We start from the raw sequence: 26,055 nt of genomic DNA on the forward strand, positions 1-26,055 counted from the left end.
TTTGGCAGCTCCTGATGGGTGAATGACCACCATGTGATTGTGACAACGGCAACCAAGACCCCTCCCACAACTTGAGCCAGGCCAAGTACAAATTATATTAATTCTAATCAGATCACGTTGGGTCTTGCTGCAGTGTTGCAGGTATTGAGTCTATTGTGTCTAAGACGCAAGTGAGTCCTAGCAAACTCGAAATAAGCTGTGATCATGTGTTGCGCCATAATCATCAGCAGTAAAATGTGTTTTTTGTTTGTTTGTTTATTTTTTTATAAGCAGAGTTTGAATTCTAAATTGCAGAGAAAATATTTTGCAACTGTTTTTGAACACAGATACAAATCGGTTAATATACAGCCAGTGCAGGCGATCACTCTCCATTAGGGTTTGTTTGGGTCAGCCACATTGGGATCAGATCTAATTATCATCAGGTCTGTCTGGACTGGGTGTGAATTAGAATTGAGTCTCTTTTGAAAATTCTGGCTCAGGTGTAGGTTGGTCTTTCCCCGGTCCGTTTTGGACCCGATCACTGAACCCCATCATTGAAGAGACATATACATTTTGTTCACATTTATATTTTGTTCATTCATGTAGCATTTTGGGTTTTCCAGGAACATAGAAAGGACATGCATGGAGCTGTTAAGTCTTACACAAAGCAAAGTGGTTCCACTTTAGCTGTAAGACACAAAGAAGCACAAATTGGTTGCAGGGTGGACAGATCGATGGATGATTACTGCTGAGGAGCGAGGAGATGGGAGAAATCATAAACTCCCAAATTAGAAAGAAAGATAAAATGATGGGTGACGGGGAAGAGAGAGGGAGGGGGTATCGCTGCATGAGCATCTCAAAGTGTGTGTGTGTTGGTGGGGGGAGGGGGGGGGGGGGTGATGAGAGAGAGTGGCAGGCAGAACTGTATGAGTTGATTAGTTTCCTGCTCACTTATTAGNGGGTATCGCTGCATGAGCATCTCAAAGTGTGTGTGTGTTGGTGGGGGGAGGGGGGGGGGGGTGATGAGAGAGAGTGGCAGGCAGAACTGTATGAGTTGATTAGTTTCCTGCTCACTTATTAGGATGCAGATTAGCTGCATTGAGAAACATCTGGGAGCTTTTCTCAGGCCCACATACTGCCTTCTCCTCTCTCCACTCCTCACCTCTCCTTTCATCTCTTCTCCTCCTCTACCGAATTCAGCTCTCTTCTTTCCTCCTTCCACATTTCCTCCGCTCCTCTGCTCTCCTCCCCTCCCCTCTCCTTTTCTCCCATCTTTTCTCATTGCTGACTCTCTCATTTCCTCCCCTCTAACCCTCTCCAGCACCTGTTTTTATCTTGCTCTCACCTCTCCTCCTGCCCTCACCCTGCCTTCACTCCTCTCTTGTTTCTCTTCGGAAAATGTCTCGTTTCCTGTCCTCCCGCTTCCTCTCCGCCTCTCTCAGTCTGTCAGTCAGAGCTGTCTTTTATTCCCTCTTTTCATTTCATTCAAATGAGAACGAGGAGATTTACATGAAGTCATTCAGTGTGGCTCTGTCGTCCGGAGGAGGATTTGACTGGAGGCTGTATATTCAGATTGGTGTGAATACTTTTCCAGTGTCTGCTGCAACACACACAAAGACGGCTGAGTGGGAGCGCCCGCTCCCATGTTTGTCAAAATAGCATCCTGCACCAGCTTATGTTGACAGTTGAAGCCATCATGGCTCTGCCTGCAAATATGACAACAAGCAAGCTATACAGCGCATTATACGACATGTTTCAGACATTTATTCATCACTTACTTGGAGCAGTAATTCATATTTCTTGTTTTAGTACAGTATCTTCTCCGCCCTCTTCTAAAACATTTGTGATGTTTCCACCTCTTGCCCAAAGCCAAACAGCAGGAAGGCATCAACCCAGGCGCTTTTTTTACAAATCACATTAGTTTATGCAGGTCTTGACCAAAAGTAAGAATAATTACTCAATGGCTGGTAGATTTTTGGATAATGACACTTCAGTATGGCATAAAGATGCCCTCTTGTCATACCTCTATTGTTTTAAGTGTAAAACAGCTGTAAACTGTACCACCCATCTTACAGGCAGCAGCAGGGAGAATACTGTGATAGAGAAGCCAACCTAAATCAATTTTAAGTTTTATCAAGTTCAATATTGTTAGTGTGGACCGCATCCACTGAGAATTGAAAAAGCAGTAGGACAGGCCAATTAGCAAATTATGGGTAGTGGATTCAAAGATGAAAACAACCACGAGCACCCAATTTTGAATTATATTATTTGATTAATGACTCTGAAAGCTGATTAAATCTCCTCAAAATAATTTTGCTGTGCAGCCATTGGCAATACCTCTAACTAAAGCAAAGTCCCACTGAGTGTAGCAGGTCTCAACAAGTGGAGGGAAAGAGCTGTCTGTAACATTAGCCTTCATGACCCAGAGCTGCAGGCCAGTCAGCTGTCTTATACAGCTGACTGGAAACTGACCATGTTGTCAGAAGTCCACAAACTTCTATGTGTACAACGTTTTTGTCATTCATACAGTGGGGCAAAAAAGTATTTAGTCAGCCACTGATTTTGCAAGTTCTCCTACTTAGAAAGCTGGAAACTGACCATGTTGTCAGAAGTCCACAAACTTCTATGTGTACAACGTTTTTGTCATTCATATATTCAAAAACAGGAGGGACATTCTCCCTTTTGAGTCTTGGATAATTAGGATTTAGATTATGTTGTTTGTTTTTAAATGTATTATATCTGATGTGCAATTTTCCTGTGCAGGTTTTGAGAAAGCACATTTGATCATTGAACAAAAAAAGAGATTGCACTGCTGTAATTTTGCTGTAATGTGCTGCCAGCCAAACACCACTTTGGATGAAGAGAACATGTTCTCTCTAGACAGCTAGCCTCTGTGAGGATGTTAAACTTTATTCTAATTGATATAGCTAATTAACATGGTGGTCATATTGCATTTGTAGCGTTCATCCGAAAGTGAAAAACTGTGGAAGCCACTGCCAGCTGTTCAGGGGTAGTGGGCATACAACAATGCTATAATGATGTGACCCAAAGTGAGCGCTGAGCAGGCAGGGCTTCCTCAGGGAATTGAATCCCCACAGTGGTGCAGTGCCTTGTCTTACTTACACTTGGACTAGACAAGACAATAGCTGTTAAAGTATGTCTAATGAGGGCGGATAGGGATTATTTTTTTAGTTTTCAGTCAGGCACACATGAGGAGAGCAGTTTTGCAGGAGACATTTTGTTAAGTAATGATTAAATGTCCTTTTTTTATTGCAGAGCTTTCATTATAAGATCCAACTGTCTAATGCTACGTAGGCTTTTATTTACCAGACAGAAAAGTAGAATCTGTGCAGTACATGCTGTACACACCATATGTAACAATACTGTGTATTATCCTTGTAACACGGATAACAAAGCCATTAGCAGGTGGTCATTTCTAGAGTTGCTATGTTAAGACCAGATGTCAGCTCACTGTCACTCACAGTGTTTGTGTCTGATGGTGTGTATGGGGGGAGAGGGGCTGTGTTGTGCCTGTGCATGTCTGTAAGCAGCCCTGGAGTCAGCAAAAGCAGCCTGAGGACAATGAGAAGTGATGAGCATCTCGGAGCAAATGCCGCTCAGTTGTCAGATTGTTGTGTTTGTGTGTTTGCATGTACAGCGTGGGTCTGCTTAACTCTCGTTGACTCGCACTCATAGCCACTAGCGCTGACATGGCACGCCATGTTTTCCCGTCAAGGTCTGCTCATCGCATTTTGCTCTTTATGTATGTGTGGGCCTGTATGTGACGTCAGCTGACCCAACAGCTCAGGACTGTGTTGTGACGTGTGCATGTGGTTACCATGGCTCCCTGTAGTTTCTTTTTATAGAGTGGCAATGACGACGCAATTACAGGTGAGGCTCCAACTAGATAAATCCAATCTCTCTCACACATCAGGCATACTGTATGTTAGATAGCGTAGGGATCTGAAGCTGAGGTTATAAACAATATAATGCTGAAAATGACATTTCAGCATCTATTATTACACAAACAGAAACAATAACTTTTGAGTGCAGTTACAGAAATTAATTTCCCATGAAATTACCTCCATATCTGTAGCAAATTATGAGGCAGACCTATTCAGCTGGCTGCCCGTGGGCCACATCCAGCCCAGAAGCAACTTCTGAAAGGCCCAACATACATAAATCTGATATAATGGTATTACAAAATATGTAAACTGCATAAACTGTCATGAGGAAGCTTACGAGTGAGCCATCAAGCTAGCTCTCATCTCTGTTGAGTTACACATGCACAGTGCATGATGTATGGTTCCGTGTAGTGACGCCAGCAATCTTGTCTTTCACAAATCAACACTTTCTCATGTGATGCAGTTCAGACCACACTCAGTAGCTTTTCAAAACCTCTGGGCTTCACTCAAATGGTTAAAAATACACCCTTTTTCTTTTCCTTAACACTTTTCCTTGACCTTAATGGAAACTATCATGTGGTGAGGTGTGTGAGAGGGAGAGAGATCCTGAAAGAGAGAGATAGAGAGTGTTACTGGTTACTGTTATTGCCACTTAGTACAGACCAAATCTGGACCAGTTGACTTTGTAAGTGCATGGTCCTGCTATAAGGGTGCAATGTTTGTAGCAGGCATAAGAAGAACTTTAAGTAAGTGTTTAGATTTGTTATGTGTATGAAATGTTTGCATCATGGCTGTGCATTTTTAATTCAGAACATTCAATTTCAAAATAGAAATTTTAGGGTGTCTGTAAAAAAAATCCTACTCTCACATAAACTACAATACCGGAAGTTTGGTAGTATTTTAAATTTAGATTAGTTTTCTAAATTAGTCTTTAAATATTTAACACTATAGGGATATAGTGATTGAGAAAGCAGGCATTTACAACCCAGCTGATGAAAGCACAAACCTAATTCAGGTTTTATTTTCTGCCAGGTGTCATGCTTTTGCCTGCTATTCAGTAGAAAGACACGTCAAATAATTGCTTGGGCATGTCAGTGATTGCTTAAAATAACTCATTAATATTTGATGTCAACACCTAAAATGTCAGTAAATTCATTTCAAACTTGGCAGGCTTTAACAGGAAACATTTATTTTACAGAATATACGAAATAATAACATTCCTGAAACTTGTATACAGCATGTCTGGCTAGTTCCAGTAATAACACTAAAGCATACTACGCCGATGAGATTTTAGTGGTGAGAAATGACCTGATTTTTAGTGTCCCAGACCATAAACTGGCAGCAGGGATAAAGAGCACAGCCCCCTCCTTCCCAATAATGGCAGACTACTGTATATTACTAAGTGATGCATTTTCATCCAAAGCCATCAGCGTGTCTCATCTGTTAAATCTGAGTTACGGCAGCTGTCACCAAGCTGTCACTGAAACTCAACAAGGCCCAACATACTGATCCCACTGTCGTTTGATCATGAAACTTTACTTTTGCTTTTCATTAAACCAGCCAAAAAACCCACACTGTAAACTGTGCTTCTGTTAACCAGATATTTCCTCCTCACCAGGAAAAGCATCCACCACGTTATCCAGAGTTTTATTCTGACCACATCTGCTTTAATTGCCTCAGAACAAGATGCTGAGACATTGCAGAAACATCTTGGTTGTTAGTCAGGTTGTTTTTTTTGTTTTTTTTAGAAAACAGGTATTCTCCCACACAGTTTGAGAATGGCCAGTGCATTATTTAAACTGGCTGGATTAGAAGTAAGTAGCTAATTGGGATGCACTGGTTAATCTTGCACAGGCCAGTTAATCACTCCTCTGAGGACGTTAGTCTCTTAGCAAGAGGCCAGCGCTCTGTCTGTGTATTCAGCAGTGTTTGAGAACCACACAGCTGGATTCCCATGGCAACTGGCCTCATTTGTCCAGTTTAAAATCCCTGCTTGTGAATCGGCACAAAACTGTCAAAACATCCTGACACATACATATATATTTATATATTTGATCAAGAATCCCACTGTGCATACCTAAGGGTTTCAATGCTTATGAATCACTTGATGTGCATATCTATCAACTCTGTGCTGGAAAGGATATGTCCTTGAGATATTAAATAGATGTGTCCTTTATGAGATATTAAACATTTTCCACCCATCACTGCTGTGATTTAAAAAATAACCTTATTTCAGACTTAAAACTAGGTTTAACTCTAGTTCTACCACTAAACTAAATCGTAAATCTTAGAGTCCATTTTAGATGTTTGGAAACTAAATCAAAGCCCTAATCTCTAATGCGATCAAGCTTCCTGATCTTTCTGGAGGGCCAGATATCTGCCTTTACTTTCCTATTTTTGTTGCAACATTGTGTGTACGCAATTTATATTTTCTCATGTATTTTTTCATATAAATATACTGTCAGTATTTTTCTCTATTCCATGGCCACAGTCACACGTGGGTTATTTTGCTCACAGAGACTGGCCATTTTTCAGTAACACACCTAAAACCACTGCTCAAGAAATGCTGTGCTCACTGGCTGGTTCATTGTCACGATGATGAAAACACACATACGGTCCCACACAGACTACACAGAGCAGTTCATCCTCCACTTTATTAGGTTAGTCCTGTGAAGGGGCTGCCATCAGTCTTAATATTACACTAGAAAATAGGCTAGCCTGGTCCCACAGAGGGTGTATGGGCTGTACCAAGTGTGTGTGTGTGTGTGTGTGTGAGTGTGAGTGTGAGTGTGAGTGTGAGAGAGAGAGAGAGAGAGAGAGAGAGAGACTGCTATATTGGCAAGAGACAAAATCTGTTCCCCACTGGATGTGCGAAAGCTATTCCAGGGATCTTGTTTTGGCCATGGAGGAGCTGTTATGTGCTTGTTACATGTCAACCAAGGATTGAAGTATGGAGAACAAAGCGGCCTCACAGAAGAAACACTCGATTTGAGTTTCCTCCTCTCTCTTGAGTGTAGTTACTGACTTGCCTACACACACACTCACACACGAATGCCCACCCCAACTCATCCACTTCCTGGAGCGACGGCGTGCCCACTGAGTTGTGAAGGACTTCTGCATTCATGCAGTTTGTGTCTGTCTTTTTCTCTCTTCCTTCTCTTTATGCATCAGTGAGTTCATGTCATGGAATTCCTAATGTAGCATGCGTGTGTGTCCCCTCTCACTGATAACATTTATTATTTTTTCCATTGACACACATACCTTGCATTTAAGAGAGTTCAGTGGCTGTGTTAAGACTAAAAGTGCCTCCTTTTTGGTTTTGACTCAGGCTTTATTGGGTGTTTAACATTTGGCAGGAAATAAAAAGGAGAGAGAAAGTTTGACATGAGGCTAGGGCACTCTGACAGTGTTATTGCTATGGGGTGCCAAGTGTGATTTAGCTTTATTACATTCACACTGGAAATTAAAATGTTTCTAAAATGTGACATTTTGTTTTCAATCACCTAATCACAGATTGCCATTCAAATTAATTTCTCTGAAGTATGTCAGTGTAATTGACACTTAACACCACTTCTCACTTGTTTCCCACCAAGAGAGTATCCTGACAATTAATTTCAGACATACAGTATTTTCATATTTAAGCTGCATGACATTATTTGGTCCTCTTGGTTCTTTCATACACTGACATCTCTCTCTCTTTCCCATTTGGGATACATTTCACATCAGTCTTACACAAGATGTATTATAAAAGTTCCTGCCAGATTAACATTAACAATGACAGACGTTCACAGTTTGTGCTATTGCCCACAGGCCACCAAGGGCTGTAGAGACTGTGGTAGTGTAATTTTAGTTGTGTCATATTTTTTAGCTTACCTGTTAACCACACAGGTACAAGAGAAAAAAACTGTTGAAGTGAAAATGAGTATTCTGTAATTTGTGTGAACAGAATGTAATGCACTAAATAGACTCTCTCAAAGGAGTAGTTCTCTTTAAAAACAGACAGAAACAGTTAATATACCTCACTGAACACCAGAGCTGCCGATCTACCACTGCCTTAATCAGTTATTTGTGTTATTGTGTAACTTTGGTGTTTTAAAGGTTTAGTTTGGATTCAGTTAAGTGAAACAGTAAACAAACAAACTACTGATTGAGGCAGCTGAAGACCAGCAGCTCCTGTGTTCGTTGAGGTAAAATTACTGTTTTTGTCAATGGAGTCTGGCTTTGAAGCAAGCATAGAAGTTTCATGGTGAGTTGAGTTCGTCAGAAAGGACAGTTTGGGAAGTACTGAGCATACCACTGGATAAATGAGTCTTCAGTTATACTGCACAAGTTGTGAGATTTTGTTAATGGATGTATTGGTATAGTTTTGCTGTTTTTAAATGTGGACTGATTTTACTGTATCAAGATTTTTTTCAATTTTTGGATTAGTTTTTCACCGAAGGTATGCGAGAAAAACAAGGGTAACTAACATTACCTTTGTCTAAATGAGTGATAGGATGTTCAATATTTGACATTTCTCCAGTACGAAGCTAGGGCTGACCTGCCTGCAGCCCGTGAACGCGCACTATATTAAATAATAGGGCACTCAGACAGCGTCAAACAACGTCAAAATACGTCCACTAAAAGTGCATTTTTTTCACACAGATAGGCTCAGATTGTTAGTATAATTATCCGACAACATAACGGAAAGGAGAAATGAACGTCTGTCTTTACCTTTAGCTGGATTTGGACATGTTCCTCTGCCTGTTGCTGCTCCCTCTCTCCTCGTCCGCTCTTCAGTTTCAATGAGCTCTGCCTCTGTGTACGTCCGTGTACTCCGTGTTCAAATAAATACGGGTGGTCATCAAATTCAAATGGCTCATCCAGATCCAGTTGGTCAAAATCAGGTAAAAATTCGGACATGTTTGTTGTGGCAAGTCAAAACACTCACTCAGAGACTGAAAGTCTGGCTCTGAAATCTCACGTCTCGCGAGATTCTTCTTCTTCTTTGGTGTTTTACTATACAGTCTATGGTGTTTTACGGCAGTTGGTCTCACGAGTTGTTGCAGGAAGTTACTGCTGGAGCGAGCTTACAAATACGACTGTTTGGAGTAGTCATGGCTGAATTTTTACCCGATTTTGACCAACTGGATCTGGATGAGCCATTTGAATTTGATGACCGCATTAATTTGTATTTATTTGCACACGGAGTACACGGACATACACAGACGCAGAGCTCATTGAAGAGGGACGAGGAGAGAGAGGGAGCAGGCAGAGGAAGTGTTTTGACATGCCACAACAAATATGTCCGATTCCAGCTAAAGGTAAACACAGACGTTCATTTCTCCTTTCCGTTATATTGTCGGATAATTATACTAACAATCCGAGCCTATCTGTGTTAAAAAAAATGCACTTTTAGTGAACGTATTTTGATGTTGTTTGACGCGGTCTGAGTGCCCTATTATTTAATATAGCACGCGCGCGTTCACAAGCTGCAGGCAGGTCAGCCCTAGCTTCGTACTGGAGAAATGTCAAATACTGTTCATCCTATCACTCATTTAGATAAAAGTAGATCGGAAAATAGGGCCCAGGTTGAAAAAAACGTTAGTTCCCCTTTAATAAATTCACTATAACGTGGGTGAGTAATTTATATACTAATGGTCCTTTGGGGATGAGTGAAGCGTGCCTTTAATGGATGAGGTTCTATAGTTTGGGGTTTGTGCTGATTTTGCTATAGGTTTTTGCTCTGCTAGGGTCTTATGTTTTATGTCCTATGTTCTCTTTCCCTATTACCCCAAATGAGGCTGACTTCAGACAAATGACAGTCTAATCCCTCTGCATTATTGATTTACAGTGTCAGTGACAGTGATGCCTGTAGCCTGACCCCAAACAGTATGAAATTCAAACAAGCAATGAATAATCTCATCCCTTAGATGTATTGATCATCTGTGTCCTTCATAGATGACTTTAGTCCAAAGTCTGTGATGTGTTGATGTGGTGTTTGCTCAGAGTTGATGAGCAGTATAATTACATGCAGGGCTGTGTCTGACCACTTTGGTGCATTAGGGTCAGACTTTCACTGACAGTACTAAAGGCTTTGATCTCATAAATAGTAAAATAACCTGGTGATTTTTTTTTTTTAGTTTTATTCAGTTTAACTCAACTTCTGGGGCACTCGAACAGCCAGAAACAGCCTTGGGCTTTGGGCACTAACTGCAGTCATTTTAGAGTTTCTGATTTCTCTCTCACATACATTATACTCACAGTGAGTAAATATACAGTACAAAGCCATCACTGTAGTTTTTACAGTCTCATTAGATGATCAATGATCTGTGGTCACTGCAGGCCTGTTTTGATATCCTTGACTTGAAAACATTTTGTAGCCTTGTTGTTTACAGTTTTCTAGAATACCTATGTGATTTCGGAACACGCTTTGAAAAGCAATGTTAAATTTCAACAACAAGAGCCTTGATAAGAAATGAAAGTGTTTTTCCCTGATGAAATTAAACTGAAACCTGTTTATCAAGAATGTTAAGTAGCAGCATAAATGCAGTGTGGTCAGTCAGGGTCAAGGAACACATGTTTGTCTTTGATGGGAGCTCCATTTGAATTCCGCTTCAGGCATATAATTAATAGGCTTGTGAACTTCAAAGAAACAAATTTGCCCTTGCCACACGTACGCCATTTCTTTTTAAATCCAAGCTTTAAAAGAAAAAAAATCATCTTGTTTATTCACACAAAGTGATGGCAGAAGGGTTACCAAGTACAGGGCTCAGAGTACAAGAAAATGATGCAGTGCAGTCCTTAACCCCGGACCATCACTGCATTTGCATTCCACATTGGCATCACTGGTCACACTTTCTTTGGATAATCCAGTGCTACAGTGATGCTGCACATGAGCACATTGCTTTCAGCATGTTGATGTTTGCTAGGTTAGTTTATCGTGTTAGCAGGTTAACCTTTGCCAATTTATCCTAAGGGGGACCCCTTATAGTCGACTATAACAGTTAGATTTAGTGACGCACCGAATATTCGGTAACCGAATATATTCGGCTGAATATTGCAAAAAAACACACATTCGGTATTCGGTGGAATACCGTATATTTCCAAATACGTAGTCGCCCGGTGGCAAATAGCCGCCGGGCACCTAATAGCCGCCGGGGGTTTGACCCCATTTTGCGTATTAAACGCCGGTCCGATTAAACGCCCGGGCGATTATTTCCTCATTCATTGCCTCATGGCTGTCCCTCCTTGAGGGACTGTTTGCGCTTTTACACAAGGGGTCGGTGGTGAAGTTGTGCACATGACTCGTGCTACAGACGGACGGACGGACAGACAGCCACGTATCTAAAACAGGTAATACATCTGGCTACATCTTTCCCACATCAAATATCCGTGATTGCCTTTACCCGCGTGCGTAAAAGCGCACACAATTCCGTGTCCTCTCACCGTGGATGCTGTGATTTGATGGACCGGTACTCATTGTAGCCTACTCTTATAAGTCCCAATAATTATAATAATAATAATAATAATAATAATAATAATACGTTACTGTGGACCTATATGTCATGCCTTTTAATAAAATTACCAGAAGAGTTCGCTGAAAAACAGGTAATGTCACCCTGAATTACTCACGTGCGTCCCCGGTGAAAATCGCTGACATGCATGGGGAATACAGCTTCTACAGGCTCGCCATAGCTTACTGTCAGGACTCAGGGACCAGAATTCGGGATGGCGGACCGTCGGGATGGCGATATTTCGGTGTGGCGGCCTGTAACTGTTGGTTAAATGGCCCGTTCGGTTGGTATTCGGATAACTGGGGCTTTACTGGTATAATGCAATAGCACCACCCAGCGGTGAAACCCGTGTACACGTGTACACGAAAAAAATGACCCACTCTAAATGTTTAGAGATTTTTGTGCACGAACTCACCCCTACATTATACAGTATATTTGCACTAAAAACATACTGGACAGGAACTGTAACCAAGTAACGGCCTGGTGCAGGTCAGTGCAAAAAAAAATAAAAGCCTTGAGCAAATAGCCCCTGGTTCTTTCAAATGCCTGGGGTCAAAATCGATTTTGTGAAATAAACGCCCGGGCTACTATTTGGAAAAATACGGTAAGTGAAAAGCAAGGCCGAATAATAGCGGCGATGATGATTTGATGACACAATCAAACAGCGTGCGGTGACGGACGGAGTAAAATGTCGGCAGTGTGGCGATATTTCAAAGTGTTGGAGAGTGATAGAAGAAAAGCGGTTTGCAAAGAATGTAATACTGAACTATCTAGAGTAGTGTTGCAGGGTATACTGGTACTAAAACACCACCGTACATATGATACCATAATGTTGGAGTACCGTAGTACTACGGTACCTCAGGTACCACTACTGTGGGATAAGTTCAAAGTCCAATCACAAGAGGGTGAGTGTCCATGCGGCGTCCAATAACGGCACGCTGGCCACCTGGCACTCAACATGCTGCTGCAGTGGTTTGTTTTCCAGTGACATTTCAGGTATTAGCTGAGCTATTGAGTGTCTTTAAGCAGTGAAAGTTATTATTGATTTATTTTTACTTCTAGGTTAGATTTGTTTATATATGCTACAGTGATTTGTTTTCCACAGAGCTCTACGGTGCGAGTATTTTACTCGCATTTGCGACTAAAAATAGTTTTGTGCGAGCAAAAGAAATCATTCAGGAGCACGCCGTGCGAGTACAGATTTCAACCAGCAGCAGAAACGAAAGGCGAATCCTGCCGGTTGTGGGTTGAACGGGGGTCACAGACACAGATAGGAATGTATTTCTGTCAAATACGGCGGCCATAGTGCTCCGCGGCGCAAGATAACGGCTTACCGGTGACGGAGAAGTCCGGCTCCAGGTCCAATAATTTCCTCTTCTTGGTGTCATGACTGCCCAGAAGTAGCTGGTTGATTTTTGGTTGATTTTTATTTTATTTATTTATTTTATTTTGATCCCCCCTATGTTAATCACTTATTGATGCTGTTTTTGAAGTATGAATAAGTCAATAAGTAATTTATTCCATTGAAATATCATTGATGTATTATAGAAAAGTGATTTATCTTTTTATAAATGACAAAAGGCACATCTGCCTCATTTTTGCTGTGGTATCGTGGTACTACTCAGAACCGTGATACTTTCACTGGTATCATACCGTGGGTCCCAATTTTGGTACCGTGACAACACTAATCTGGAGGGGGTTCATCTGCAAAAACTAATGAAAAACTAAACAACGGCATTCGGTATTCGGCCAAGCGTTTAATTTTATTCTGCTTCGGCCACAAATTTTCATTTCGGTGCATCCCTAGTTAGATTTAAGGAGCCTTATTTGCCAATGATCGCAGTTGTGGGAAATTGTTGTTACGAAATGGTAAATGGACCTGCATTTGTATAGCGCCTTTCTAGTCATCCGACCACTCAAAGCGCTTTTGACACTATGATTCACATCCCCCCCATTCACACACACATTCATAAACTGGTGGCCAAGGCTACCACCTGCTACTCAGTTTTGTTTTTTTTAAACACACTCACACACCGATGGAAGCATCATCTGGAGCAATTTGGGGTTCAGTATCTTGCTCAAGTATACCTCAACATGCAGACTGGAGGAGCCAGGGATCGAACCGCTGATCTTCCGATTGGTGGATGACCCGCTCTACTTCTGAGCCACAGCCAAAAGAAAGGATGAATCCATCTGGGCTATATAGCGGTGTTGAATGTCTGATTTTACATAGAACTGTGTGGTTTCTCCAAATAACTTATGAACGGTTCTTTGACAAAATCAGCTGGGGAGGCGTGTAGAAACAACTGTCTGCAGCGCCCCTCTCATTCTCTCCCTATGAGAAAGTTGAAAGTTCTGTTTACAGTGACAGAAAGCAAGCAGGAACCAAACTAAGTGATGTGTTCTGTCTGTCTGTCTATCGATCTCTTCTACTCCCTTCCAGTACTGTGGACAGCACCGCTGCTGCACCTACAAACACACCTACACACACAAAAAACAGTGCTGGGATGGATACTCTTTGTTATAAAATAAGTCGACAAATTGGTTTAATTGGGTGTTTTAGCGCTTTTTTCAGGTGTGGAAATGGAAACTAATGTTTGATCAATGAGCAAAAGAAAACATGATAGGCATGACTTGATCAATCAGGTTCCGCCATGTTAATTATGGGGGACACCCCTAATTAGCACAAAGTACAGCTGATGCTGATGGGAGTGTCTTTACTTTTGCAGTTATTTGGTCTCAGTCAAGTATTGTACTTTTTGGCATGATGATGATGCCAGATGAAAAGTAAGGGATCATTAAAGTTATTATTCCATAGGGGCAACATTAATGTCTGTACGAAATTCCTAAATGATAATGTGTCCAGAACTACAAAAGTAAACCTTATGGTCATACTAAAGAAGAGGTCTAATTATCACCAATGTCAGTGGGGTTCAACCTTACAGGACCAGATTTTATGGCAATTAATCAAACAGTTGTTGTGGTATCAATCAGGACATATGTGGTGGACAGACCAATGAGCCGGCAGACAGGCATCCTAAATCCTAAAAATAATTAACAAGTGTGCAACATGAAAAGTACGCAGGAAGAAAAGGAAGGTTCTTATCTAACATTCATTTGATTTATTACTTTTATTGTCCTTGCTAATCCAAATGTTTTAATTGTCCATTGTAGATATCCTTCACAAGTGAACAACATAGAGAAGGATGAGGTTTGTGTGATGTGAATGGCTCCCTTCACTTCACAGGTGTGCAAGTGGATAAACAAATAGACTTGCGTGGGTTGTGTATTGACACAAGCATCTCTGAGATGTTGTGAATTGACACATTTGTAGAAACAGAAGCGTATTTGTCCGTTAGACAACACTCCAGAAGTGTTTCATAAAACACTGTCGATGCTGATTGCCATTTGGGCCCACTGTATGTAAGCCTCTCCTAATAGGTATTTTTCACTAATTCTTGATGGTGTGGTGCACAGGTCTATAATTATTCTAAACAGTGTTGAAGTATGAATAGACAGACCACGGTGATGAGTGAATCTGGAGCTATGGACAAGAATGAATTGTGATTGAATGAATGGATGAATGGAGATCATGCAACAGGGGACATTCCACAGTTTATTGTGAATATCAGAGTAACATCAGGGTCCCCTGTCACCTGCCGAAGCTCCACATATTGTATTCTAGCAACCCATTATAAAGAGCCTTTGTATAACAGCAAACCCTTCACAAAATAATTACAGTGCTCACTTTTGTTCAGATGGGTTATTGAGGCTATGTGTACAGTAAATGTTTGTGATTAACATTTTTGTTGCAAATTAGTGCTGAACAATCCAATACAGAGGCTTCATCCACCCACTGCCTGCATGATGGAGCCAGGGGCACTGTGATGTTCCCTTTGAATAGGTGCATTGAGTTTGGCTGCTGTTTAGTACAGCGCTGGGTGCAGACCTTATTAACAGAGTATTGGGCTTCAGCATGACTCCATCAGGCAAATCAAGGCAACCTAGACCCAGGACCCCATTAGTATGCTAATAAAGTCACTTCTCTAATGACTGATTAGCAATTCAGCGGATTTTGTCCTCGCTCCACTTGTACACACAAATAAGTGAAATGCTTTCTTAGCGCGCACATATACGTGCACACGCAACGTTAATAGCATGCACATTTATTTTTTATGTTTCTCATCGCTGGCAATTTATTTCTAAGCCTCCCTCTCTCCTTTCTTTGGTTGTCTTGTCCACATTCAACTAGCACACAGAAAAGATCATTCAATTACATGAAATATACTGTGAACGTGAGGAACGCTTAAGCACAGTTAATACGAGTTAGATTGTTTTTATTTCAGCTCACAGTGGAACTTGAGTCATTGTGCAACAAAAGTTTATTTTCTTTTCGAGTGTGACCCGCTTGATACATGTTGATACGGTGGCCCTTAGGGTACAGCAACAGCACCATCGCCGATGATGCTTGTTCTGCAACAAAGTGTTTTTGTTGGACATGTAACACATGCTGAGCAACATGATCTAACTCTGGCATCTTTGTCTTCCTCAGTGCTCAGCGGCCTCTCAGACGATGTCAAGGTAAGAAATCTGTCTTTGTTTTTCTGCTTTTGTAATGACAGCATCAGAAAGTAAAACTGTTTCTTATCTGTCTGCCCACTGACCAGTCTGACCAGGTGTGTTTGTCTGGGTGTACTGTCTCGTACCTATTGCACTTATCTTCCCATGCATGCATACATCTTTATCTTCCTCCAGAGTCTGTACTCAGCATTTTTTTTTTCAGCAGGAAGAGAGAGATTAGAATATCCTGACTGCTGGCCAAACTTTACGTCTATAGGGAGGATCAACTTTATATTCAGGAAATTAGGGAAGGGGATTTGAATGGGTGATGTGTTTTTTAAGCTCTAAGGCAGTTTAAGCTCCTCTTTATATGTAAAGTGCCTATAGTGCAGCCAAAAAAAGTACAAAAAAGGAAAGCACAAAATAAATGAATTTTGTTTTTATGCGATAAATGGCGTATAATATCTACCTGTCCATATCCCTCCGCTTTTTCTCAATGGAAACAAATAACAGACCTCATAATACAAGTCTGTCGCCATATTTACTGTGTTGTATCTCATGCCATTCATTTTACTTGGCATTTTCCAATAAAATATCAGTGTAAGATTTTTTTTTTAATACAAGGGCAAATAAATGCCAGGTGTATCTGTTTTCCAGCTCCTGTCCTTGATAGAAATATTTTGGGGTTGGTTGCTTGTTGTTGTCTCAGGGACACTTTGACAGTAATGGCCTCTGCTGAGACTGGGTTTGTACTCATACTTTTATAACAAGTATCTGTTTGTATTGTTACCATCTGCTCACATTCTGGAAGTTGATGAGGTATCCAAGGCTTCACGTCCGCATGACAAGGCCAGACAGTGCAAATCAGTTTGATTCAGAAAAGCTTTAACAAAGTTCACTAGGGCCTTTCAAAGTGCTCCCTCCGTGGTCTTAAGCTCCATTTGTGATGTTAGAATTTGTTTTTTAACAAAAGCTTGGTCAAGAAAACAGTATCCATACATGCTTGAAAAATACAGATACTTAAATGTGCAAACTCAGAACAAACAACGACAAAAAATACACAGAAACAGAGGTAACAGCAAAGGATGATTTTGAATTACTCCTTTAAAAGACATCAAATCAGCAGATTGAAGGCTGTTGAAATTGTGATCAGACAAAGCAATTACACCACCTCACCAGCTGTTCAGACTGAAAACAGCTTTGCATAAAACTGCTGATGGGTACGTGTTGCTTCAGATTCTGGAGAGAAGACGCAGTCCAGGAAGGCCAGTTTGATTAATAGATCTTCAGTTTGAGGGCTTCATCAGAGATGCCAAAGCATTTCATTTCATTTTCATTTTATAAACCACAGCAGCACTTATTTTATCCTCCATCTCAACAATCACAAAGTAAACAGCAAATATATGCCATTCAGGTTATAAAGTGATCCTCACTGAATGTGCCCTTGCATGTTTTTGCATTGCTGCAAAAATAAAGCTAGGTTCAACTGTTTTGTCAGATGACCCTGCATCTTTTGTTTGTTTTGTTTTTGTAGGATCGCTCTGCGTCAGCACCTTTCCTTTTATTCAACACAGCCTCCTTGAAATGTTTTTCTTAGAGTGCTAATGTTGGTTGAGACACAGCCTCACTACTAGGTCCCTCATAAGAATAAACAACCCAAAGTTGAAATTAGCCAAGCACCATAAACAGTGTTCTACTCTATAACATTATCTGATGGCTGTAGCTATTAGTTAAATTGCAGAATAAGACCTCTTTCAGACAGCAGATGTGCGTGTGTCACAGGTCTGTTGGACATGCATTGGACCCATTCATGAGACAGCTGCCCCCCTGCTTGTTACTGTCAGCAAAGACTTGTCTGCATTGCAGTTCAGACATTTTACTGATAAACCTGAGAATTACACTGAGCTAATAACCAGTTTCATCTCTCTGTCTGTCCTTGTGCACTTTTCCTGTCTCTTAATAGTCTACACATGCACACTTTCCATTTGTCAGTCTTGCTCTTCTTTCTCTTTTGCTCTGTCTTTGTGGGGAGTGGGTTAAAAGACATTTAAATGTTGGTGTCTTTGAGTTAATTTTCGTTCCTGGTAGCAGTGCCAGTTCACCAAAACCAGACAGCCTCTGAACTGTATCCCAGGGTCACTCATACAGATAGAGTCATGATGACTCACAACTCGCATCATTGTCTTGGTTTAAAGGCGACATAAGGTTTTGCATGTAAAGCATACAATGAGCTCTTTTGGAGTTAGAGGGATACTTTGTAGATTTTCAACCAGCTCTGTGTCATGACTTTATGTAGTATGTGTAAATTAACTATGGTAAACTTCCCTCCATCTTACTAGCACCCAGATCTCCTTGCTCAGCTCTCAGCTCAAATCCACCAGATTGTCACCAGCTCAAGGGCTGTTCTTCAAACTGCAGATTGCACTTCTTCGTTTTCGTATGCCGGCCACCACGGACACAAAGAGAAGTGGATTGAGAGTTAAAGCCTCCCCGCTCCCTTTCTCTCTCAAGCTCTGATCAAACTATAAAACTAAGCATTGCTGATCAAATATGAACCAAGATTTCATTACTGCATTGCCTATTTCTCACCTCAAATGTTTTCAGAAACATATTTAAGCTTACCATTTAAGTGTAATTTGTTTGTTACCAGCCAGCCATTAAACTGTTTCCTGTATCAAAAAAGCCAGGCTCGAATCACTACACCCACCAATGCAGTGCATTCTGATAGTTGTAGGTTTTCTTTCTCTTAAGCAAAAGTGAATGCCACAGCCCTTTTTCTCTGTCTTCTCTGGTAATGTACCAATTTTAGAAATATTTGTGTCTCTCTACTGCATAGAAGGCCAATTTTATGAAAAGAGCATCATTCCAGCAGTGAAATACATTTTTAAATGTAGCCACCAATTTATGGAGCAGTTAGCTTTTAGTTTCTTTTATTTCCCCCCAAAGAGCTAATGTCTGATGATCATGTGTAGGTGGACAGAGAAATGTGACACAACTACAGCAGCCAATAGCATCTCTCCGTATGTAACCTTTCACCAGTGGAAAGCACATTAGCTTTGACATCAACAAGAGGGTGCAGGTATTAGAGTTGTTTTGGTTTTCTGTCTGTCTACTCTTCCACCCGCTTGTTGTCTAACTGAAAGGTATGATGAATGCAGTAGACGAGTGGAGCTTGCGGCTGTTTCTACTCTTCTCCTCTCCCATCCATCACCCCCTCTATCTTTTCATTTCACTCTCCTGCTCCTCTTCTTCTTAGTCACACCTCTCTTCCTCTTCCTCTTCGTCTTTCTTTGAGCCCACTAATCTGCTCCTCTGTGGCTTTCTCATCTCTCTCTCTCTCTCTCTCTCTCTTTTTGACCTCATTTCTATTCCGTCCTCACCCGACTGCTGAGTGTCACAGCATAAAGGGCCAAGTCTCTCTTGCAGTGTGCATGTGTACGTGTGTAACAAGCTCATGATTAGCTGATGTAGAACGAAGGATGGCTCGACAGATCTCTTCATTAGTTGTCATCCTTTGGTAATGAAGAGATAAGACAACCTCTCTGAATCCGCCCACACAGGCGCAAAAACACGCAGCCGTCACACTCATTTACGCTCAGTCAGATTCAAGCCAGCTAGGTCAGACATGTCACCTAGTCAAAATAAAACAAACGAAAAAAACTGCTCAAGGTTACTGTGGTGACAACATGCCTGCCTGTCTTCCTGCCCACTCTCGCTCTCATCTTTCTGTATTTCTCTTCCACCCCTCCCCTGCTTGTTGCTCCCTGTCCTCTTTCACCCTCACTGACGGAAAACTGATGTGAAAGGATCCTTGCAAAATGTCAAAATCTCAGTTTTCTTTAATTTGTATTTGTGTTTTTGCAGCCTTTTGGTGTTAACCAGCCAGGGCCCTATGTCATGTACACCACAACAGACTCCAATGGCTACCTGAAAAACGCCTCAGGTAAGGACTCTTTTTAATGTGGAAGCTTTCACTTCTTGTGCCAAACTACCCACTTCAGTGACAAAGAATAGCCAGAAAATGTCACCGTCTGGGCTTTCATACAGCCACCTTAGATTTATTAATAACTTAACCAGTGACAGCTGTCCTTAGTCTGGCTCAGCACCACGGCATTTGTTTTGGAGGATTTTAAGAAAACATAGAATGTGAAGAAGAGGGACGTATTGATTTTATTTGGTTGTTTTCCTCAAAAAGAAAGAGAGAAAATAGCCTCTATGCCTCTAAGACAAAGGCTGAAGCAGAAAGGGCAGCTAAAGAAATGCTCAGAGATTGTTGTAACTGAGGGGAGAATTAATCAGTTTGATAAGGCTGTAATGCCTGTTCCATGATGCATCTGAAGTGTGTGTTGGTGTGTGTGTTTGCAGTAGTTCACACTTATAATATCTTCATGTTGAAGCAATTATATACCCATATAAATGCAGGTCTCACTTCAATTTGTAGTTCCTAAAATGCTGCTATGAATCTAAATGTTAGATTATTACATGAAAATTGATATTCTACTGTTGCTTGTTCGGATTCATTTTTAAAAGATGAATCCAAGTCTTCTGCACTATCAATCAAATATTCAGCCTGGAGTTACTGCAGTGGCATTGTCCATGGGATACCATTTTCTCATAGATTCTGCAAGACTATTACAGAAAAATACTGTGAAAGCTGGCAAAACACTGGAGGCCTTTCCCCCCCGAAGTTTCTTTCACAGTGAAGCAACATCCAATAAGCTGTAGCTTCCTCATTTTTGCTTCTCATTAAAGTCCAAGGTCCATATCTTTCCAGAAAGGACCAGTGTTTTCGTTACAGTTGTGACTTGTGGATGTGTAAAGTTTCATTTGCAGCGCTTAGACACTCATATTTCTTACTTCTTTTAATAAAATTCACAACGGATGATGATGACTGTGCACAGAACTAGATAGGACAGAGTGATTAAGAGTGTTGGAAGTGAATTTATGTTGCCCATTGACTTGTCAGTGTTTTACCATGAATTTTCAGTCTCAGACAGCTCCACTTCATGTATTCTCAAAGGGCTACTCCCTTCTGTTGTTGTTAAGCTGTCCTGTCAACATCTGGCTGTGTTGTGTACTGGAATACACAAGATACCATGCTGTCAGTAGGAGGTTTTGGTCACAGTGCACCCTCTCACACATTGTAAGACAAGTATTTCCTTAATGTCAATCGAAAGCCCTGTGACTTCAGCTTTATTGATTGCTATATTTTAACCTGTAGAGACGCTGGATCTTCACAGGATGAGACAGTCCTGCACTTAATACACCACTCTTCCACTTCAGTCTAATAAGGATGGAAGGATACATAGGTAGAGAGAGAGAGATGCATACGAAGATAAGCCGAGACATTGTGGACAGCAATGCTGTGCCGTATTAGCCACAGTTAACCTAGTTGATGTTACATTGTGGGAAGGACACAGAGCTGGATGAGGACAAGATGCACTGACAGCCTGGGGTCAGGGATATATATATAGTCCGTGTGTGTGTGTGTGTGTGTGTGTGTGTGTGTGTGTGTAGCGTAATCCCACTTTGTCAGATTTCACTGTTTCATTTATCTGTTGGCACAGTTGGAGTATATACATATTTAAAGAAAGAGTAGACAGATCACAGTCTAACATCATTATTATTTCACCACGATTAGACAGGTATAAGCTCTTGGCGACAAAACACTACTGAAACTAATCTTCCTATGGCTGCGGGCTTTTCAATTACGTGCTCTGTGTCCAAGCCCAAAACGCAGAGTGGACAGAATATTACAGGGGACCCATCATTCTCATTTTCAGGTTCATATTTTTATGTTGGGTCTTTACTTGAACATTTTTGTATACTTTAATGTCTGTCTGAGACACTCCATTTTAATCTGTCTCATTAACCTGCCTCCAAAAAAAAAAAGCCCAGTCTCCTCTGACTGGTCAGCGTATATGTGCTCTTGTTGCCTCTGCACCACTATTGCAGCCAGGAAATGACTGTAACGGACTATAGCTGCACTTTCTACTATGAAAAATCACCAATAAAAACGTCCAAACCAAAATCTTCACAAGCAGAAGTTTTCGAGACGAAAAATTATATGAAATCAAGAAGAAATTCACAACATCTGCAACTTAGATTACATGTTTCCCTGACGCTTAATGTAGCAGTGTATGTAATGTAAACACTTATAATAGCGTGACTGGAACAGATGACCATTTAAAGAAATTAATCACGAGCGAACGTTGGCTTGTCTCGAAAATAGAAAAAAAGTATTCAGAGCATATTGAAGCTTGAGGTTTTTGCTCACAGGGATCACTTATACGTATGTTTATCTCATTATTCAAAACTTTGGCTACATTTAATTTGAACGTCTAATACTGTGACCCCACAGAAATTACAGAAAATGTAGGAAAAGCATTCTAGGTCCCCGTTAACACTAGCTGTTCTGTATTTAGTCGTCTTTAAGCGTGAGATAACTCACAGTTTCACTCCCTCCACACACACACACACACACACACACACACACACAGCTGGTTTAAAATGTGCGGTCAAATGAGCAAAAAGAGCAACAGTGGAGAGGCAGGGAGAGTGGGGGAGGGGGGAGCTATCACCACCTGCACCCACGCCCACAGCAGAGAAGATGGAGAGTGATACAGAATCCCACTGAATGCAGAGGCGGTGACAGTTTTAAAATCATACTAAGGTGAGATGCTGAAAAACATTCAGTGATGTTGGTCCGTTTTTCATTTTCAGTCTGAACTTTATAAGAATTTATAAAAAATAAATAAATAAATAACCTAAAACGTTGGCAGTTAAAAAAGGCAGTTATTTATGTACATGTAGAGAAGTAGTGAACAAATACTGAAGGCTCTGCAGTCCTAGATGGCCAAAAGTATGTGGACACTTGAACATTAAACTTGTCTAACTACAAGACCATGGGTGTAACTATGCAGCCTTCACTCTTCTGGGAACGTTTTAAACAAGATTTTTTTAAAACCAAGCTGCAGCCACAAGAGCAGTTGGCAGAAATTGGCCGACAGCCTTGCAGACAGTGTTCCAATTCATCCCAAAGATGTTGGATGTGGCTTCGGTCAGGGCTTTGTGCAGGCCAGTCATGTTAATTGCTGTTTTTATTATGACAATGGGCCTCATGCAGGAAGCAATAAACAAACAAATTTTCTCTTATTTTTATTCATATCCATGATTTGTTCTTATTTTAATAGTAACCATTGATTTCAGGGATTCACCTGTTTTCTTATTTTTGCTCTTTTAGGAGAGAGAGCAAGAGAACATTTTACAAGTGATTGAGAGTTCTCTTTCCAAGAGAAATTTATGTTCAGCATGGGGAAAACATAAGTTTTACATTTGAGACATATTTAAAAAATGCATTGATACTGTATTATCAAATTGAATTATATGTTTTAGTGTAGCTTGTGGCCTAAAGACTCACTACTATATTTGGTGCATTGATCCCAAGCACTGTAATTGTAGGTGCTGTGCATCCCTCTGCTGACCAGTGGTAACTAAGTACACCTTGACCCAAGTGCTGTTCTCAAGTACAAATTTAATGAACTTTTACTTTACTCAAGTATTTTAATCTCATGCTACTTCACTTTTTACTCCACTACAATTATTTGATAACTTTAGTTACTTTACAAATTAAGATGTTTGCAAACACACCATATGAAGATATACAAGTGCAGCTGAAACGATCAGTCGATTGATTAGAAAAATAATTGGCAACTGTTTTGATAATTGTTTGTCAAAACATTTTATGTGTCCAGCTTCTCAAATTTTAATTTCTTATTTATTAAATTTATTTAAATTTTTCTGCATTGAGTTGTTTTTTTACTGTTAATAATTAAGGACATTTTCTAGATTGTGCTTACATACTTATACTTAAGTAACATTTCAATGCAGAACTTTTAACACGTATTAGTATTTTTACAAAAGTAAAAGATCTGAATACTTCCACTACTGCTGCTGACACAGCAAATGTTTTACCATTGTTGAGTTTTAGATCCTCCCGTAGCACTGCACTGGCACTCTGGAGAATCACGTTATATTGTTTAAGTTTTATTCAACAATTTTACCAACGCTGAGTCTTCTTCTTATGGCTTTTACTTGGTGGCATCTCTGTTGTTTAGGGGATGTTACAGATGCAAATAGGTGACTTATGATCAAGTAGGATTTATCATTCAGCACATGTGGGTGGGAGCAGATTTGGATTGTAACGAACATTTGATGCATCTGCAGTTGACTTGTTTCATTTTTTGCCTTAACAGGTAATTAAGAGAAGATATAAGAGAAATTTAAGAGAATGCCTTTGCATGAGGCTTTTTGTATCGAATCACAATGTGAAAACAATATGACAGTGTGAAAGGGGTCGCTGGTACTGGTGAACCTACATAGTTATTACATGAATCAAACTAACTGTGAATGTGGACGTGTAACTCTGGAAACCAAATTACTGGTGATTGGCAAAATTCAATATTTGGCACTAACATAGGGAAGTTCCCTCCCAGTTATTGTGAGGTGAACTGGAGCAGGATGGGACATACTAGTGGTCATGACTCGCACCATTTAACCGTGATGCCCCTGGTTCGATTCACCCCATGCATCATGTTTCGTGTAACTCAAAAGATTTCACACACACACAGAAAACGAAGTTATCAATTAAGGTATTCTATTTCTTCATCTAGTTCATGGCAAGAGCAGACAGTCTTGACATTTTGTCCACTCAGCCAGTACAGCTCTTTCTGGAAAAATTCTCCCAGTGTCTCCCAAGACTGTGTCTTCATGTTCCCGGTTTGGTATGCTCAGTAAGCAGAATCCCATTTATTTAATATCAGAATATCCTGGCGTATAACAGCCTGCCCATCATAACTATGGCTTATTTTTTCACTGTGTGTTTGACTGGAGTGCACGGAGAGAGGAGGAGAGTGAGAGTAGCCAAAGGCTTTGCCGGCACAACTCCCCAGACCCCTCATTTAACAGCAGCAAAGTGCTGCCAGGGAGTAGGCTGCGTGTGTGTGTGTGTGTGTGTGTGTGTGTGTGGTGATTTAAAGTGTATTTATTCTGTAGCTTGTAGCTCGGGGAACAGCCAGCACGGCTGCCAGAGATGAGCAATGATGGGGTGCGCACAAACACACACACATAGACACACACAATGTCTGGGCCTCTCCACTGGGGCCCAACGATCTTCACTTACCCTTCACCCTCCTGAAAGGGAGAGAGCACGGAGAGGAAAGGAGAGATTATAATATGCTGAGAGATAGAGACAAGGGCCAAGAAGGCAGAGTGTATGAATGGAGTTACTGTAGAACAAGAGAAGGGAGGGAAAGAGGGAAAGGAGAGAAAGAAAGTTGTAAAAAAAAAAAGAAAGGAGGGAAATGGGTCAGAGGACATCAGGAGCTGGTACGATGAGAGAGAGAGCAGAAGTAGAGCAATAATATTCTGGTGAGATACCTGAGAGACTCACTGCTAAAACACACACACACACACATACAGTACCAACAGTACATACTGCGTGCACACTCAGCCATATTACAGTGATAATTCCAGCCTCTTATCTGACATGAAAAGGTCAAAAGCAACACTGACAAGGTTTTTCTCTAACTCTTTCTACGTGTGTGGTTTGTGCAGGGCAGTGTGTGTACCTGTGCAGGTGTGTGTCCAGAATGTGTGTGTGTGTTTACGTACTTTTCTAAGCTCGCACATGATCTCCAGTCTGTGTGTACTTTTTGTCCATGTGTTCTGCGTGTGTGTCAGCATGTGTGCCCGCGTGCATACCCTGACATCTGTCTCTTGACCTTGTGTGTATGCATATGTGTGCGTATATGTGTATATGCGTGTGTGTGTACATACCAGACAGTGGTGTGCCATGCCCCTTACTAAGCAGGTTGGATGGATGAGCATGGGCTGTGATTCTGACAACACCACACCTCATTATCAAGTAACTCCTGCTGAGACAGGGAGAGAGAGGGGGGAAAGACAGGTGGGATGGCAGAGATGAATAGTTGGAAGTTCTTCATTAACAACCTATTTATTCCTTTCTCTCTCTCTCTCTCTCTCTCTCTCTCTCTCTCTCTCTCTCTCTCTCTCTCTCTCTCTCTCCCCCCCCCCCCCCCCCCCCCCCCCCCCCC

General features: G+C 41.0%; 1 protein-coding gene across 1 annotated transcript in view; it reads left to right on the forward strand.

The window, feature by feature from the left end:
• itfg1 (integrin alpha FG-GAP repeat containing 1) overlaps positions 1–26,055 on the forward strand; it is a 183,914-nt gene that overhangs the window by 117,008 nt on the left and 40,851 nt on the right. The window contains exons 13-14 of the mRNA XM_050047630.1: positions 15,933–15,961; positions 19,805–19,883. Of these exons, the coding sequence (XP_049903587.1) occupies positions 15,933–15,961; positions 19,805–19,883 (108 nt within the window). The remainder of the gene's footprint in view (positions 1–15,932; positions 15,962–19,804; positions 19,884–26,055) is intronic.

The sequence above is a fragment of the Epinephelus moara genome, chromosome 1, assembly GCF_006386435.1.
Source record: "Epinephelus moara isolate mb chromosome 1, YSFRI_EMoa_1.0, whole genome shotgun sequence".
NCBI lineage: Eukaryota > Metazoa > Chordata > Actinopteri > Perciformes > Serranidae > Epinephelus > Epinephelus moara.